Genomic DNA, 18,468 nt, shown 5'->3' with positions numbered 1-18,468 from the left:
ACTAAATGGGTCACCCATTGGAATTGCTCTTAGGTTGTTTTAATTTTCTTTTAATGCTAATGTGGACGCGTGAATTCTCGCCGGCTTAATGTTTAATTAAGTTGTTTTCATTTTAGATATGCATGCATAATTTTTTTTTGTCGGTGCCGTAAAAATAGATCGGGCGAGCGTTTGGCGCGTATGCCAATCAAAACACAGAAGCGGATGTCCGTGTTCGTCTGACCGACTCAAATAGACAAAAAAACGGACGAAATCACCGTTCGTTTGAGTCTGCCTGTTGGAGTTGCTATTAAACATAACAAGTCGGAAACGGATTTCTATACCAATCATTCAAACCACAACAGTCCGCAGTACTACTAATTCAAATGAAAAGAGTCGCAGTCTGGCACACGATGTCAAAAGTCTGTCGCTGCGCAACGCAGCGACTCCTTTCTTTTGCTTTTGCGGGGTATTCAGTGATCGGAGTCGGACCGTTCCCTCCCCTGTTCCCTTCCTCCATCCCCCCTGTTCCCTTCCACCCCACCAACAGCAGGCGCCAGCCCGCCCGCCCGCCGCCACCACGCTCCCCTTGCCCCGAGTCTATAAGAGGACGCACCGGTTTCCGCATCGCTCTCCTCCACACCACCCGTTCCATCAGCCAGCCAAAGCACCAAACCCGCCTCCTCCTCCGCACCGGCGGGGCACCAGCGACCGGAAGCAGCAGCCCGGTGCGATCCCTCCAGGTAGGCAACCGCGTCCTCGCCCTACTCTTGTCGCGCGCGGCTTGTCAGCTTGACCCCCGAGCCGTCGGCGCGCTCGTCTCGCTGCAGAGGGCCTCGCTCGGTGGAGCACTTCGTCACCGCCGCCAGCCGGCAGGCGCCTCGCCGGAGAGTAGCGCTGGCCACGCGGCTGGCGGCGGCGAAGAAGCGCCACTCTCCGGCGAGGCGGCTGCCGGCTGGCGGCGGTGAAGAGCGAGCGTTTTGCGCTCCTCTCGGGCGAGGCGAGGCGAGCGGCGGTGGAGAGGCGGCGGATCGGGCTGTTGCTATGATTTGGTTATCGTTTTCTCCTGGGGTTAGATCCGCACTCAATCGTGACTTCCATGTCCTTGTTGCTTTCTCAGGGTCACCAGCAGGATGAGGGCTTTTGCGACCGCAGCTTGGGTGGTGTTGCTGCTCGCGGCGGCGGCGCTCGTCTCTGTCTCCTCGGCATCCGCTTCGATCTCGGCCTCCGTGGAGCCATCAGGTATAAAAGGCCTCGCTTTCATGTTTCTTGGCACATTCCCTTTTTGCATCGACTTGTAGTATCACATTAGTGTGCTCCTAATACTAGGATTTATTTCGGAGTTGCGATTCCTCTCGTTTTGGTAGCTTGTCTGTCCCATACTTTCCAAGTTAAGATACAGACAGAATAGCATACAGTTGTTCCGCTGTCATTGGTGTTCTTGTTATGGGAGACTATTTTGTCGTATCCTCTATCCGTGTTAGCCTAGTAGGATTTGCATGTTCAGTCATAGACGCAACGCTGACAATCCTTTGCTTCTTCCGTTGAAGGTTGCAAGGCCTTGTTTTCATGTTTCTTGGCACACTTTTGCATCCATATGTAGTAGTATCACTATCATCACACTACGTGTGCTCGTAATACTAGGATTTACTGTATTTCGGAGTTGCGATTCGGCTCCGTGCGCAGGCACTCTGTTTTGGTAATTTGCCTGTTGGATACACTTCCCAAGTCTGAGATACAGACAGAATAGCATATAGTTGTTCCGCTGCCATTTTGGTCTTCTTATTGTGGGAGACTTTATTTTCTACTCCTACTACGTACTATAATATCCTCTGTCCGTGTTAGCCTAGTACTAGTATTTGCACGTTCGATCCTAGACGCAACGCTGACAATCCTTTGCTTCTCCTGTTGAAGGTTGCAATGCCACCCAGCTGGCCACCGCTATTGTCAAGAACTGTGTGGAAGAGTTTGAGCCAACCAATGCCGCTGCCTGCTGTTCCTCGGTTCTGCCCACAGTGGACATGGCCGGCTGCCTCTGCTTGGTGGTCGATGAGCCTCAGCTGGCGCTATCGGGCACCACCTCCCAGGCCGTGTTCAGTCTTTACCTGAAGTGTGGAGGTAAGAGACGTTCCCAGGACAAGCCGTACGAGGCATGCGATGATTTCTTTGCGACGTCTCCGCCATCCCTGCCAGCGCCCGCCAGTCCGGCGCCTCCTGCATCACCAAGGGACATGTACTACCCTCCAACTCCCGTCAATGAGGATTCAAGTTACAAGATCGAGTTGTCCACAGATGTTGGCGTTTGGGTGACCGTGATAGTCTACCTGATTGTCATGGGCTTCGCAGTTTACGAGCGTCTGACTCGTGGTACTACTTCATACTTAATTATTGGAGTGAATTCCATTTTTTACCTTATAGTTGTACATTTGTGACACATATTACCCTATTTAGCGGAACTTTTATCGAAATGTCAGATTTTGAAGACTTTTAACACGGTTTTACCCCAGTTTTACATTTTGTTTGTTTATGGTCGATAGGATCGGCATGTTGCGTCATTGATTTGTAAAAAAAACTGTAAGGATCGGAGGGCATCATTGGCGATCTTGTCCAAACTTCTCTTGTCTATCTGTTCCACTCCTTGTGGCCGTCCACATGTTTTTGGATACAGGGCGTCACCTCACACCTTACCTGATGGACACGCATCAAAAAATAAGGGTCCAAAGATTTCAAAAGGGGTATTCTAGACGAATTTTCACTGAAAGAGGTAATTAGTGTCACAAATGTATAAATATGGGGTAAAAAGTGGAATTCACTCTAATTATTGCATGTCAACCTAGTTCGATTATATAGGACTAATGGTGCTTTTCATTTGGTTTGCAGGAGGAAATGACAACGAGGGTGGGCAAGAGGTGAACAATGACCAGGATCCAGAGGGGCAAGGAAACCCTCGGCCGGACGGAGCTGCTTGACGATCAGCACTTCATCACCGGGTACATTATTTTCAACCTGGCCTTTGTTCTTTATTCTGATTCGCATCATCTGGTCTTGGCATTTACTGTTCGACAAGTGGCCTAATCTTTGTTTTCCGACAGGATAGGAAGACTGAAATGGGCACGGGAACCTACTGCTCAATCAAGATCATGTCATGGAGAGGAAGCCTGCCATAGTTTATTTTTATCAGTAGTTGCGCCTTTGATGAGCAAGGAATGTAATATGCATTTGCTCTTCTTTGACTCCCCTTTGATCCGAATGTTGAACTTTAAATGTCTTTCGTGGTGAACTATTTGCGTTGTGGTATCCAAAATCGTTCGTGCATTTGGGGGTTGTTTGGATTATGACTATCATTGTCATATCCACATGATTTTTGCCACACTTGCCTTAGTTGAATTGCTCAAATTGTTAGCCACACTTTGGCTTGCCTAAGAAAATCATGCCCCACTTTTTATGTCTATGACATGTAGGGTTCACTGCTCATAAAAAAGTCTTGCCTTAGATGTGGCTAGAACCAAACACCTACCTAACTTGATCAAACTTGCCTAAGGTTAGATGTGCTAAAGTGTGGCTAGGAACCAAAAAACCCCTTGTTTTAACCTAAACGCTGCTCCACGCGATTCAGCGTCCGCACACAGGCCGTTCATCTCGACAGTTTCGAACCAAGAGAAGAGAGAGCGGTGGGTTTTGTCGCTTCCAAAAATCAGAAAACACGCCCACCCAGGGAGCGTTCTATCCACTAGTAGTTGGGGCGCGCCCGTGGCGCGCCGCTTGATGGGCATCTGGGCGATGCCAGGTAGATGAACGCCCTTTTTACTTTCCTTTTTGGATCAGGATAGCAGTACATGTACATGCAATTCTTGATGGAACTTATTATATTGGAATATCACCTGAGGAAGAAACTGAAATGCCATACCCACAACGATATAGCATTGACAGGAGCATGTTGTTGTTTGGCAACATAAGATACATTAATAGAAATTACACGCACGTCGGCCCCGGCAGCGGTGGCAGGCCCTTGATGCCTCCCTCTAACCGTGTGGCTGACAAAGCTGCGGCAGTAGCTCGTCGTCGCGGACGGCGACGACCCTCCAAGACACGGTGTTGATGGAGGCACGAGGGAGATGTTGAGCTTGGTCTAGAGGTCCCTGATGGCAGCCCTAGTCCTCTCGACGGCAAACTGCTCCGCGCCGTTGGGGTCTTGGTTCCTCAACTTCCTTGCCTATAAATGAGTTTCACTTCATATCTTTGGCATGACTGGTTCTGAGCTTCTAATAATTATATGAATTCTGTGAGAAGCGAGTGTGCTCGTTCAAACATACACTGACTTCCGGCTCACCTTGTGGCTCTGAAAGAGCTGGAATGGCTCTGGTGAAGGTTTACAAACACCGACTTGCTCGTGAAGATAGATAACCTGCTTCCGGTTCTTCTTTTCTGCAAGGACTTTTCCTCAGCAAACATTTGTAACACTGGTTATATTTATTTCAGTTCTTAAAAAAGCATGGGACGAATAGGAGAAAATAGAGGAATATCAAGGTAAGATCCTAGGAAAGGATGCCTCAAATTAATTGAATGCCCACTGAAAGGAGTCAGACATATCGTGCAGTATGAAATAACATTCTTCAAATTATGCAAAGGAACTACCTTTGTTGTCCCATTGGCTCGATAGACATCAAAGTAGTGTGAACTGATTCAGTCTCCGTCTATCTACAATGTTATTATATCCTGACAAGAAAAAGCAAAACTAATTATACTACCATAAGTTTTATACAAACCACATCAGACAGATATTAGATCAAAACGGACAAGAAAGCATCAACGAAGTTTAAAGATTCCACCCTCTAGATTAACATTGGACTGTAGACTTGACAGCGAAATCAGTTATTTGCAGCTTCTTTCCACAAAGTTTGCAAAAGTTACAAAAAATAACCGTTTTTTTAACATTGCCACTTTTTTAGCAGAACTCAAATAACCTTGTTCAAATATGAGAAAAATTATAGCTTAATGATTAACCAAAGTTCGTTTTCTTGAAAAGTGTATAAAACTTTTACAAGAAGGCCTGTGCGCATTTATCTTGTCTCGGCACATTCGGCTGCCATGTTTAGTCTAACTCATGTACATCAATATGGGCATATGCTATAACATTATGATCTAATTGTAGAACATCGAAACATATGATACTATATTATTAGAGTTCAGAACCATCATAGGCGTTGGTACATCTAACGAGGATATGTACAAAAAATGTGCGGCTCACCCTGGAGCATGGATGGGTACAATGCATTGTAGTTAATCCAAAAGCGAATACAAGCTAACATGAAGTGCTTTCAGTTTGGCTGAAAAAAGGGGCCTAATGAGGCCATGACTTGGCTTTGTCAGAAGCCTGTTGTAGGCAATGGCAAGAAACGGCCAGCAGTAGTGCAATCTGGATACTCACGCCTGCAATGATTTTGTAGCATTGCCACTAGACCTCTTACGCTTATATTCACATAAATCTGAGTGAAGCTGCATCAAGAAATATATTTCGGACATGAGAAGCAACAACAGTAGCTTAAGAAAAAAAAACATGTTACATATAGTAATATTTCCTTACAGCCTAATGGTACGAACAAATCAAAGTTGCTGGATTTGGTAGTGTAGCTAAAAGACAGAAAATGCAAGTTGACTATGATGTCACTGCTAAAGAAGCATAAATAGCATCTATGTCTAGTGAAAAAACAGAACAAAAGAAATTATCTTCATGTTAATCCATCTATATCTAGCATAATATTTTGTAATATGCTAGTACAATGGTATAATAAATGATCTTGTATGGCTACCGCATGAAGTATGGTGTAAAAAAACCAGAAAATTGAGTGAAATAAGTCATGTCAACATAGTATAAGAAATCAATAAAAAAGGGATCATACATCATGTACACCAAACCGGGTTGATCTCCCTTCTTAGACATGATAATCACTTCCAAATTAAAGACCAATGCTTGCCTATAATTCTAGTTGGAAAGTAACCTCACTTCTAAGAAATCTGAAGGTTCTAATTTCCAAATAATCCACTCCTTGAATGTTCTCTCATGATTCTTGAAAGAAACCTTTGAGCTGCACAAGAATAGTAGCAAAAGTAAGTAAACATGAAAGAACAGATCAACTCAAGGTGCAGATGGGTAAAGCAAGATCATCCAGTAAAACTGAAATATTTATCAATCAAATGCTAATAGCCATATGACACAACCAGCAAGGTAAGAAATCGATCGGGTCATGGAGGAGCTCACCCAGAGTTTAGGCCCGTCAATCTGGCCATATGGACCCTAGATGTAGAGAGAAAGCATGCATGCTCTTCTTGCTCCCATAGCACCACAGCAAAGTAGGGGTTGGAGATCAACTAATAAACATGGAGAGATCCATATATGCCAATCAACTAATAAAACATCACCGGAGCAGCACATGCATACGTGGAATATGAACATAAATAAAAGCACCTGCTAATGACAAAAAGAAATGACTTAATATTCAAACATTACGCCATCGATAGGTAGAATACAGAAAGTGTATCTGTAACAGTAGATGTTCTCATTGACAAAATGAATCGTGTTCCCATCTTCAATTTTCCTGCAATTTCACCTATTTTTCATGCCTCATTAATTATCTAGGGAATGAGACTATGATGAACAGCCGAGCACTAAATTTTAATGCTAACAGCCTTCCACAAAGCAGATAACACCAGTAGCCAGCTTTTAAAGATCAATTAGCATAGCTTGTCTGTCAGAAATAAATTGCATCACGAAAGCATTCCAAGACTACCTGGCTGTCAGAAATAAATTGCAGCAAATAACACCAGTAGCCAGCTTTTTAAGATCAATTAGCATAATTTGAAGAAAGCTTAGCATGAATATTGTATTCATCACTCTGTTAGAGCAGATTTTGGTTGGTTGCGGCAACAGCAGGTTGATGAATTTCATGTACTATCAGTACTGTGCAGGTGCATCCAAATCTGTATGATAGCAGAAGAATAATATAAGCAAGAAAACAGAGTACTTCCATGCAAAGAACCATAAAGAAAGGTATAAAATAGGAGTTTAAAGAGAATCTTTGATGAAAAACCTCACAAAAAGTGACCAGAAACTAAATCTTAGAACAGAGACAGATCTTGTGTCAGCATAATAAAAATGAAACGGCTATTTGACTAATTGAACGACCAATTAGATAGAGCATAGGCATTTCAAAACCTAATGTGGATAATAGCTAGTCATCTGAACGGATTAGAAGGCATGAGGGAAATTACATATGAAGCGAAGCAGTACATCTAATTATCAAGATTTTAATCCCCAAATAAACATTCTAAAAGAACATGAGAATATCTTGTTGTCGCCTTCAATTGACAATCTGAGAACAAGATTTGCAAGAACATTTAGTATGCAGACATGTTTTTCTTTTATCAATTTCCTTGGGAGTTGGGTAAAGTAACTCTTGTTATATATATAAGTGAACATAATTACGTATAGTCCAATCAGTAACTAACAAGGTATGCAAGTGAAGTGTCCAGGCTGTGCAAACTTACAGCCTGAGATGGTTTCTCATGTAGAAAATGCAACAAAAGCGACCCTTGCAAACACCAAATCATTTTGGCACCTCTGATTATTGCGTGCGTCGGGATGGTTGAGATGTGGCTGTTGCAACGACGTGCGCACATCAATGCTTGCCATCGTCCAGGCCTGCGTGCGCTGTAGCAAACAGAAGAATCTTGCGCATCAGGACCCGCAATCCAGGAAATGGGAACAGAAAACTGAGATGCAGTTGAGTTTACCGACGAAGATAAAAGATTAGAAATATCATCAATAGAAGCTAAGCAAATAAGAGTTCAGAAGGAAAGTAAACAAATAAAGTCAGTGTCGGTTACCTTTTAGTATCTGAATTAACAAACGCCAGCCTTTCACCCAAGACAAGATCAATGATTAGCTACGTAGCTACTCAGCTAGTGTTGAGGTCCACAGTACATAGCTAACAGATGACTAATTTTGATCCCCTTAGTCTGAACTATAACAATCTAATTAAAGTTGCGGTGGCAAAATAGAACCTTTCAGATGGTAACTAGGCAGTGGAATGAACAGGTAGAATTTTAGTTCAGTAGCACACTTGTCGTTTTACACAAATTCATGGACCATGATTCAGCTACCAAGTCAACCAAAACCCTAGCTGTTTAGTTCTATCTGGTTTCTACTACATGGTTGACGTAATAAACAGAATCCTCCCTCCCTCCCTCCCTCCCTCTCTCTCTGTTAGATGCTGATGCCCAATTCATTCCATCCCCGAAACAAGCAAAATCATGAGTGCTGCAACCCCCTTCTCAGACCAAACCCCCAAACAATGTACGAAGGAGAGAAGGCACATCTAATCATCAGTTTAATTCGCTGGAAGTGTGAGAAATTGTGAGTACTGTATAAACTACGCCAAATTTTTTTAAATAATACATCTTTTTTATTAAATTTCAGAAATATTACGCCGTAATTATATTTTTCAAAAATAATATCCTGTCGGCCTACTGTTGGCCGATTGGATCCAGTCGGCCTGTTGCTGGCCGATTGAACCCCAGTCGGCCCACTGTACGCTGATTGGATCCAGTCGGCCCACTGCTGGCCGATTGGCTCCCAGTCTGTTTCCTCTAGGTCGACAGGTGCATGCACCCATTTATCTTTGGAATGAGTATTTGAAAAATGTTGAAGAAGTATTTAAAAAAATGTTGATCATGCATATAAAAATGTTAGTCAAGCATTTGAAAAAAATGTTGAACAAGTATTTAAAAAATATTGAAAAAATATTTTAAAAATGTTGAATAGGTATTTGAGAAATGTTAAAGAAGTATTTTAAAAAAACCGTCGATCATGTATATAAAAATATTAAATAAGTATTTTAAAAAAATGTTGATCATGTATATAAAAATGTTAAAAAAGTATTTTAAAAAATGTTGATCATGCATATAAAAATATTACATTTTATTTTAAAATTTTACCTGATTGATCGTACATCATTGATGCAACCGGAATACACGACACTAGAAGCCTGGCTGTTGCTGCTGCAAGCAGGGCGCGGCGTTCCAAGAGCAAACACTCTATGCATCTAGCATAAGCATGCCAATGCAACACCAGTTGCCACTATTCTTTTTTACTGGAAAAGTTGGAATGCCATGGTGCAACCGACTATGCATATGCTGCAAGTATGGTCGATGGTATTTCAAGTTAGAGGACGATGTTGCAAAGCCGACCACATGAACGCTACAAGGATGACTGGCATCAATGTAAAGTCAAAAGCATATCGTTGCAAGGTCAATTGGTAGATTTGTCCCCTAAAAAAATTAAGTGTAGATTTCAATATTTTGGAGAAGTAAGCTTTCTTTGCATCGTTGCTAAGGCTGGTTTTGTGATTAATGCGCAGCTGATATACATTTCTTCTACACCTCCGCGTGAGGCTCCCTCTGGTGGCTCCGTTCCATGCTATCTTACCATATGACAGATGTTTTGATGAACACACTTATTTTCTCTCTCGTTGCAACGCACGGACCCTTTTGCTAGTATGACTCATTAGAAGTAGCCACTCGTAGAGATTATCTTTTAGTATGCGCCCACGTGGAAAGTTAAAGCAGTCCAACGTAAATGGACGGTGACAATTCAACGTAAATAGATAACTTGTTTCAAGCAATACATTCTAGAGCTCACTATTGGGTTCTACACTATTTGCTCTCAAGCAGCTCTCTATCCAGCAAGGCGTGTATACACAGGACGATTGTATCCAATCATCACCATCTACGGGTAAGCACCCCAAATCCTCAACCTTGGAGTTCTTAAGATGGTAGGCCACTACTCTTGTATCCGATATGTGCAAAAAGATAATCTCCTTGTAAGGATGAAATCCAAGTATCCTTGAAATGTATTTATGGAACTTTTTCTGAACACTAACTTCAGTGGCAGAAGCAGTAGTGGCATCATCGTTGTCTGAATCCCATTCCAGTTTCTCTCTGTCAAGTGTTTCATCATTGTTATCCCTCAAACCTTGCACGAACCAAGAGCCATGACTGTGTTCCCAAGGAAAATTTTCTAGCAACGGCTTGAGGCCAATCTCATGCTTCAACATCCATTCGGTGTGATCAATTGATTCATTAAGAAACCAAATCTGAAGTTTGCAGCAATCACCGACGAATCCATAGTAAACGCCATATTCCCAGATTTTCCCAAATGAGGCATAATATCTCCGCGTGCTTCACTAATCGGGGGGAGTTCAATTACTCGGTACTTATTATCCTCTAAATCCAATCTGCACAAACAAATAAATTCGTTATTACTGTACAACATTAGCTAGCTAGTCACCTTGGTATTGGGTGGCCTTTGCTAAGAAAAATAGGGAAACAAAACATATATACCTGATAACAAAAAATATGTTGTACACATAGAGCCGGCCCCGCCAATACACAGCATCACGAGGGAACAACACGTTTTTCATGAGCGGTAGTAGCTTGGGGTCGATGGACCGTGGAGCCATCCCTTCCCTGATAAAAGATCTTTCCTCCCACCGCCAGGTCTTTGACGAGAATGCGCTCATAGTGTAAGGCGATGGAGGCCACTCTGAGTTTGGGTTCGCGGGGACCAATTCAGCTTCGTTCTCGTATCGGTTCCCATACCTGCGCCTAACACACTGCATGAAGAACACCTCAAAATGTGGCGAGACCATAGGATCGTACGCGAGGAAGTCGTATTTGATGAAGCCTTTGGTCGGGGTCCGATCAGGATGACGCGGTAGACTAGCCCACTGTTGCGTGGCCGGATTGGCCACGCCTCCCCAGAGGAGGAGGAGGCCGTTGCAGTGACCCGTCATGTGGGACCAGTCATTGTGGACGTCGTCGAGGTAGCCGAGGTTACCCTGGATCTTGCCCACGACGGAGGGGCGCGAGAGGAACGCCGGGGGGAAGTGCTCGCCGTCAACGAAGCGGTAGACAACGAAGATGCCGGCCAGGGAGAGCGGCAGGAGGTCCTTTCGCAGCAGGCGGTGGGCGTCGACGACGGCACACCACGCCTTGCAGACGGAGCGGCAGGCGGCGAGGCTGCGCGGCATCAGGCGTCGGAGGACGTCCGCGAGCACGTCGCCGGGTAGCAGACCCGCCGGATCCATGACAGGTAGGTAGGGGTCTCGATAGTCGATGCTTTGCTTCTACCTCGGCTACCAACAAGGGAAGATGTACATAGCCAGGGCCCAAGGCCAATGGTAGGTTAGAGTTTGTTCCAGTTTCACACCCCGATTTGTTCAAGTCCGAGTCCGACCCCGTGAAAGCCACCAAAGTGCCAATGCTCTCCAACCAAAGGTAGCAGCAGAACTATTCCAGATTTGCCAAATGCAGGCTCATCCAGTCCGACCCCGTGATTTGGTCTTGACGATCGCGTCATTCCGGACGGCGAAGAAGCTGAGGAAACCAATCCAGGATCCGGGCCACTCTGAACAAAAACTCTTCTTCAGCCGGCGACCTCCGCATTGCAAGACCTTAGGGCGTTGGATCACGTATTGGATTTGGCCATGGACTGAGGAATCAAATCGGAGTACGGACTGGTTTTGGGGAAAGCACGGGAGATCGGACAGCTTTGATTCGATCTGGAAAGGACCACGTCTGGTTTTGTTGTACTAGTACTGTAATTGTTTACTTCCACCTCTGGATCCGGTCAAAAAAAGAAATTTATTTCCACTTCTGGATAATTTTTCTTCCATGTTGATTCAAATTTGCTTTGACCTACCCGTACAAAAGTGTCCAGTAAACTGCATATTATAATTATGAGCATGAAAATGTTGCTGACGTTCCCTGGAAGGCCAACCGTTGGGAATTTCCTATTGGACGCTCGTTGCGTCAAAGTGTCGCCCTTTCGCACAGACCTGCCGATCGAGCGATGTCATGGGCCGGCCCATTTAACCTGTTTGCAGTGTTTCCGGTTTTGGGAACCTTCTAGAGTTTTCCAGACGGGTTTTCCGGTTTCTGGAATCTTCTAGAAGGTTCCTGAACCGGCCTTTTCTTTTTCATTTTTCTATTTCTCTTCTTTTTTGTTTTTTGTTTTCCATCTTTCCCTTTTTGTTTTCCTTTTTTCTTTTTCAATTTTTTTGGAAATTTAAATATTATTCAGAATTTCAAAAAATGTCCCTGGTTTTCAAAAAAAATTCAAAAATTCGAAAAATATTAGTGTATCAAAAAATGTTTGCGGTTTAAAAAAATTGTTCTGAGTTTCAAAAAATGTTTCTGTTTTTCAAATTTTGTTCACAAATTCAAAAAATGTTCCCATTTTCCAAATTTTGTTCACAAATTCAAAAAATGTCCGTGGTTTCAATTTTTTTCTGAACTTCAAAAAATGTTCCTGTTTTTCAAATTTTGTTCACAAATTCAAAAAATGTTTGGGAGTTTCAGAAAATGTTCGTGGTTTTCAAATTTTGTTCGGAATTTCAAAAATAAATCACAAATTTGAAAAATTGTTCAATCACATTTTCAAGAAAATGTTCGAAAACGTTCTAAACTGTTCGATTTGCCGCTGCATATATGTTTTAGAGATTAGTGGTACTAGAAGATATATTTTCTGGCATCTCTGCATATATTTGTTGGCATCTGTTGTAGCTTTTTGTTTGTTAATTTGTCCAAAAATCCTGATTTTTTTTACTTTTCACATTGCGTTTTTTATTATAAGAGTGGCATTTTTTTAAGAGGATGACATTTTTATTATGAGAGGATAACAGTTTTATTTATAAAATCATGGCATTTTTATTATTGTGAGGATGACATTTTTATTATTGTGAGGATGGCATTTTTATTATTTAAGAGGATGACATTTTTTTAGAGTTGGCATTTCTTTACTGCTTTTTTGCAAAAAAAAATTGGGTGCCGACTAGGAAAATGGCAATTTTTGTGGCATTTTTTTCTATTTTCTGTTCATAGCACTTCCGGAAAGAAAAACTATTTTGTCGATCTTTGGGCCAATTGGGGTCACCATGATCCTCCCCGCTGGGGAACGGGGGAAGTTCGCTCAAGGCTCCCTCCCAGGTGACGTTCCCCGACTATTGGGGTCCGAGCATCACAATATTGCTTCAATCAACTAGCAAATTGCTTCCAACTATGTACTTCCTCTGTCCCATAATATAAGAACATATTTGTTTCCATAACACAAATTCACTCCATCGATTACATGTTTGGTTCCAACAAAAAAGGAATTTATTCCCAAATAAATGAAACTTTGTTTCTAGATAAATGCCATCTTGTTTCATGCAACAAGCCAATTACAATAGAATATGGTAGAATTCCATGAGCACGATGCCAGAACCAAACACTATGTGTTCTGGCCATACAACATTGGTCGCGATGCAAACTATTGACAAGATAGTAGCCGCGCCAGTGATCAATGAGTATGGTGATGATCAGGAGCATCAGGGATCAATTCCTTCGGTACCTATCTAGAGGTCATCGAGCCGCTTCTGCAGAGACACGATCTGGTGCATGGGCTGCCTCCAATTGTGCCACATTGCGCGCTTTTCGGGCGTGTAAAGCCCCACACAGAAACAGAGATTATCTTCTAGTATGCTTGCGTATGGAAAGTCAAAGAAGTCCACCTTATCATGACGACAATTCAACATAAACAAAGAGTTTGCTACAAGCAATAAGTGTTATAACCCCGTATTGGCTTCTAAACTATATTTGCTATCAAAGAACTCTCCATCCAGCAAGGCGTGTATACAACAGACGGCTTCATCCAATCATCACCATCTAAGGGTAAACATTATGGATCCTCAACCTTGGAGGCAGGGGCGGAGCTACATGCAGGCAAAACTATGCCTTGGCCCGCCCTATTCAAGAAAAAAACACTGAAGAGTGGACGGAAAGCTGGGCTCTGAGAGTAATTATTTTGTGATTTCCTTTGGCCTTGTTCCCTGTGGCCCGCCCAAAAAATTTTGGGTAGCTCCGCTAGTGCTTGGAGGTACTAAGATAGTAGGCCACTACTCTTGTGTGTGACATGTGCAGAGATATAATCTCCTTGTAATAGTGAAATCCAAGTATCCTAGAAATATAATTATGGAACTTGGAACTTTTCCTGAACACTAACTTTAGCAGGAGTAGCAGTGGTGGCATCACTGTTGTCTAAATCCCACTCCATTTTCTCTTCTTCTTTTTGCAAGAACCTTGTTGGAGGGTGGGTTTTTTTTTTTGCAATTCATATAGAACAAGATAATTGGTCCAGTTAATGCGGGAAACTGGAAGGATGATGAATCCATGCCTAGGTATGTCCTTCTACCATATTATATGGTTTGGTTTTGCTCTAATAAATCTTGCAGCTATCAAGGGAAAAAAAACTACTTTTGCAAAAAGGAAAGTCACTTTGGAACACAGGTGTCAGTGAGCACTTTATTTTGAATAGTTTGAAGTTTTAGAAAATATTTAAAGAATTTCGACATGATAATATAGATGTATAGTACAGAGGTGCAAAGTTTGATGGTGATGCGTGTTTTTTTAGCGGTGAACCTCGTGTGTACTGTTTACCTTTTAAAATCACAACTTTTTTTCATTTTTATGTGGCTCACGTGTCAACTTATTTATTTTTTTGCACGTGTCACTGTTCACCTTTCTAAGGTCATGAATTTGTCATTTAACCTAATCTTTTTTTTTGCGGGTTCATTTAACCTAATCTGATGAACAGAGAGATGAATTTTTGCTCTTCCATCAATGACTCCGTGGCCCAATGGATAAGGCGCTGGTCTACGAAACCAGAGATTCTGGGTTCGATCCCCAGCGGAGTCGATTATTTTTTGCCCTTATAGTTTTCAGGTTTTGAACTTTGAAAAGGGGAGCTACACTGATATCCTACCGTGGCAGAGCCGAAAAAATAACTTTTTTACAGGAAAATAGCAGATGTTCTGATTATGCATTAGCATACAGGGAAGGTATACAGAGTAATCAGACGAAAAATAATCAATGAATCCTATAGGACAACAGAAGCTTTTGCTAACTTGAAGATCAACAACCCCAAGTTCAGAATTCACATCTAACGGGATGAAAGCACAGGCATCATTCACACAGTTCTTCGGTCATAGTGCATACTACTACAGGCATCATTCACACAGTTCTTCGGTCATACTGCATACTACTACAGGCAAATAATAAAGGCAGTAAAAGGAAGTTCATCTAATATCAGCGTTGAGTCTCGCAACAAAACACATCTATCATGTCTGGTCCATCCATAGCTTGGCTCACTTGCGTGCTTCAGCCTTCCTCTCCTCTTTCGCTGCAAGCAGTGAGGCACAAGGTTAGAAATCAAGCAAGTGTAGAAAATAGCAGATGCAGGTAAATGTTTTGATTCTAACATAACAGGTTTGTTCAGGCTTTCAGTTTTGTACGTGTCGACTAAATACATGCCGAAGCAAAGCTAAAACAATGTTACTAGCAGCGGCAAAAGAGGGTGTACCAGCTTTTTCCTCTTCGCGCTTCTTTGCAGCTTCCTCCCTCTGCCGCCGGATCAAGGTAAGGCGATCTGCATTTGCGAAAAAGATGGGTAAAGATCACGGTTGTTTGCCCATAGTCAAAGGAACAATGCTCTGATGCTACTAAACAAAGATGCAACCACAGTAAACATCCAATGCACGAAATATATGACAACCTCATATATACTTGCAGTACATTAAAAAAAGAGAGGAAATACATTGTTTTCTATTCTTGTACTGCTTTGGGACTGAGGAAGGACACATATACTTAACGCTTAAAATACACCAACTTCCTTAGACCTAACATGCTTAAAACCATATCATAAAATGGGCTTGCACACAAGGCTCAAGTGGGAAGGTAAGGTAAAATGGGCTTGAACATAGTAGAAGTCAATTATAATCTTGGATGTGCTGTATTGAAAAAATATATATAATGGAAAGTATGATCATAATCGTGTGCACCGAAGGGGAGAATAGTTGAGACAATCTCTCTTAACCCCTCACCTAGGTCTTTCCTAGCCTGTTCTGTCTTCCCTTCCTCCTGAAGTCTCATATAGTGCGCTCGAGCTCTCTGCTTCTCAAGCTCCTCCCTGAAAGAGCAAAAAAAATCGTAGTAATTAAAATGCACTGAAAGTAACAGTACTGCATTGGCAATGTACATTCTCTTTTCTGGATAGGCTATTAATCGTTTCAAATAGTGAATTATATATTATCATTGTTGATTATAATTACAAGCGAAGTACATACAGCAGAATAAATATAATAGCATAACATGGCATTTTTTTCTTCAACAGCCCCTGACATAAAAACATAACAAAGGGTGGAATTTCCTTGTGCAACAACACCTATAGAACCGCCAAAAAGAACGGCGAGTACTAGATAGTCCTATTATATCAGCTCACTGAAATTTCATTTTTCATTCCAGAACTTGTACCGATTGTGTCAGCAACATTTCAAGTGCACTTATAACTCGCATAGAAAGGAGATAAATATGTTTTACACAATCATCAATGGTACATAAAGAAGCATGCCCAGGAAATGCATGCACACACCTTTCACGCCTGGAGAGATCAGTTGTCCTATCAACCTGTGCAGGTGCAAAACGAGTTAGCGAATAGATATGAACTGATAAATGCTTACAAGGCCCTAACTATAACACAGTTTATGACAGGAGTGTGCATAATAACAGCCTGAAGGAGTCAAGTACATGCAGTAGAAAATTCTTATATTGGAACAGCAAATCTTCTTTCTAGAAAAGTAAACTTGTAATGTGGCCAGCCTATCCATAATCATGGACGCAGTACATTATATTTTGAAGATGAGGAGGAAACACATATTAAAAATCAGACTTACATCAACATCCTTGGCTTTAATACTCTTTGGTTTCACCAGGTTTGGATTGTCAATCTCGATGAGACCTGCAGTGCCTTTGTGTTTCTGCTAAAGTAAAAAACAGAAGCAGATTGTCACGTAAAATAAATAGTGTATACGCTGAAGGACTGAAGGATCTAGATAGAGTTTGATGTAAGTTTTTCAGGAAGAGAATAACTTACGGTCTTCTCAACCTCTTCATCGCTTTCCTCCTCAATTGAATCTTCCCTTCTGTTAGATACCTCTTGCTTCTGTTTGGTTTACAAATACAAGCCAAGAGCCAAAACAAGCATATGAGATAGTCTAGTCAAACTGATCTTACTGATATCGTAATTGGGAAGAAATGATGCATGCAAACCTTCTTAGAAAAGGTCTTTGGGCGATCTGCTGAAGTACCAGCCTCTACATTCAGTTTCAGATGAAAACTATGAGAAGAGATTTGTAAAAGGGCCAATTCATAGGTACTCCCTCCGTTCCATAATCCTTGCTGTCGTTTTAGTTCAAAACGACGACAAGAATTATCGAACGGAGGGTAGTACAAAATAGTGAAAGGAGGATAAAAACTGGTGTTCCGGCGGATGGCGATTCATTTGTTTAGGAAAGTAGCTGGAGCAAACCAGGAACATCTACTTGTCCAAATAATTATCATGCAGCAACACAATGCTAGCATAACGTCAAATTTCCACCTTAATTTCAAAACTTTGGCAAAGTGTTGACAATTTTCACCTACGTACTATTGGAGTAGACAAAACCATGCCCCAGAATACAATGTTCCAGTTTACAGGAATCGTCACAAGAGCAAAAACAGATAAATAGGAACATTTTACCCACAGAGAACATTGCAAAATTAATATACCCACATTGCACAATGAATCTGAACGGAACAGTCGACAAGTGCTAAACTAATTAAGGTGCTACTTCCAATCAAAGCAGACAACCGGCCAGACAGACACACAGTTCTACAGGTGAACAAAGCAGTCATAACCGGGTCGAACAACCGAAACAATGGTCGGGAGGAACGTCCACACGCGGAATGCAGTAGCTAGTAAGCCTCGGCACCAATTAATTAGTGGAGCCGGCTCGTGGAGGATACACAAGCAAACCCTTCCCCCTTATTTTCAAAGGGTAAACTCAAGCTAACGAACCCAATAAGTGGCCAAAGCATCGAACGGATGGTCGATCCGGGCACCAAACCGTCCGATCTGCGCCTCCCACCCCAAAGGCGCGACCTTGCGGCGCCAATCGACTCCGGTACGCTCTTCAAGCTGACTAAAACAAGCACAAGCGGACCGCGCGCCCTTGACAGCGAGCGCCTCCGCCGCGCGCGCCGGCCGCCGATCGCGCAACGAACTAAGCGCCTTACATCGACCGAACAAACCGCCAGCGGAGCTCGCGAATCGAACCGGGGAAGAGTAGAGGGGGCGGGCATTGCGGCGGCGCCGTACGTACCGAGCTCCTCCTTGGAGGAGAAGGTGCGCTGCCCGGTGGGCTTGCCCTTGAACTTGCCCTTGGCCATGGGGCGCGGCTGTGGTGGCGCTGGGGAGAGGCGGCGGCTGCGGCGCGTGCGGACTCCTCGAAGCTACCCTAGCTACTTCCCAGGCTGCTTCCCGCGGGGTGGTGGGATGGTCTCTCTCTCTCCCTCTCCTGC

General features: G+C 42.8%; 2 protein-coding genes, 1 long non-coding RNA gene and 1 other non-coding gene across 11 annotated transcripts; 2 read left to right on the top strand and 2 right to left on the bottom strand.

Annotated features, from left to right (window-relative positions):
• The first annotated feature begins 496 nt into the window (after positions 1-496).
• LOC125537338 (non-specific lipid-transfer protein EPAD1-like) lies at positions 497-3,294 on the top strand. 2 transcript variants are annotated; one of them, XM_048700652.1, is made up of 5 exons: positions 497-722; positions 1,100-1,221; positions 1,894-2,346; positions 2,860-2,969; positions 3,077-3,294. In XM_048700652.1, exons 2-4 carry the CDS (start codon positions 1,113-1,115, stop codon positions 2,946-2,948), a joined length of 651 nt encoding a protein of 216 aa, XP_048556609.1. In that variant the 5' UTR covers positions 497-722; positions 1,100-1,112; the 3' UTR covers positions 2,949-2,969; positions 3,077-3,294. The 2 variants fall into 2 exon arrangements, with proteins under 2 accessions (XP_048556609.1, XP_048556605.1); XM_048700648.1 differs by having other exon boundaries at positions 498-722; positions 3,072-3,294.
• Positions 3,295-3,818: 524 nt separating this feature from the next.
• Positions 3,819-8,068, bottom strand: LOC125525004. Of its 7 annotated transcripts, none has more exons than XR_007291104.1 (7): positions 7,525-8,068; positions 6,239-6,957; positions 5,880-6,065; positions 5,228-5,475; positions 4,615-4,695; positions 4,310-4,404; positions 3,819-4,192 (listed from the first exon to the last, which is right to left on the bottom strand). It is a non-coding gene; the product is annotated as an uncharacterized LOC125525004 (long non-coding RNA). The 7 variants fall into 7 exon arrangements; XR_007291103.1 differs by having other exon boundaries at positions 6,239-6,445; positions 7,525-8,047; XR_007291108.1 differs by lacking the exon at positions 7,525-8,068 and having other exon boundaries at positions 6,239-6,448; positions 6,768-7,464.
• A 6,628-nt stretch (positions 8,069-14,696) lies between these two features.
• Positions 14,697-14,769, top strand: TRNAR-ACG. Its single transcript has one exon. It is a non-coding gene; the product is annotated as a tRNA-Arg (tRNA).
• A 168-nt stretch (positions 14,770-14,937) lies between these two features.
• On the bottom strand, positions 14,938-18,468 carry LOC125537330 (28 kDa heat- and acid-stable phosphoprotein-like). Its single transcript, XM_048700639.1, has 8 exons — positions 18,270-18,468; positions 17,179-17,222; positions 17,003-17,071; positions 16,803-16,886; positions 16,502-16,536; positions 15,954-16,039; positions 15,434-15,499; positions 14,938-15,253 (listed from the first exon to the last, which is right to left on the bottom strand). The coding sequence occupies exons 1-8, from the start codon at positions 18,334-18,336 to the stop codon at positions 15,219-15,221; spliced, it is 486 nt and encodes a 161-aa protein (XP_048556596.1). The 5' UTR covers positions 18,337-18,468; the 3' UTR covers positions 14,938-15,218.

The sequence above is a fragment of the Triticum urartu genome, chromosome 1, assembly GCF_003073215.2.
Source record: "Triticum urartu cultivar G1812 chromosome 1, Tu2.1, whole genome shotgun sequence".
Lineage (NCBI taxonomy): Eukaryota > Viridiplantae > Streptophyta > Magnoliopsida > Poales > Poaceae > Triticum > Triticum urartu.
Note: the sequence above shows the minus strand (reverse complement) of the source record. Positions and strands in the feature narration are given on the sequence as shown.

Bases quoted from the DNA above. Each gene is read 5' to 3' on its own strand.
- LOC125537338 (XM_048700652.1), top strand. From the start codon at position 1,113: ATGAGGGCTTTTGCGACCGCAGCTTGGGTGGTGTTGCTGCTCGCGGCG. The intron at 1,222-1,893 runs GTATAAAAGGCC...CTCCTGTTGAAG, and splicing joins GGCCTCCGTGGAGCCATCAG to GTTGCAATGCCACCCAGCTG. The intron at 2,347-2,859 runs GTACTACTTCAT...TTTGGTTTGCAG, and splicing joins TTACGAGCGTCTGACTCGTG to GAGGAAATGACAACGAGGGT.
- LOC125537330 (XM_048700639.1), bottom strand. From the start codon at position 18,336: ATGGCCAAGGGCAAGTTCAAGGGCAAGCCCACCGGGCAGCGCACCTTC. The intron at 15,500-15,953 runs GTGAGGGGTTAA...TCGCAAATGCAG, and splicing joins ACAGGCTAGGAAAGACCTAG to ATCGCCTTACCTTGATCCGG. The intron at 15,254-15,433 runs GTACACCCTCTT...CACTGCTTGCAG, and splicing joins GCGCGAAGAGGAAAAAGCTG to CGAAAGAGGAGAGGAAGGCT.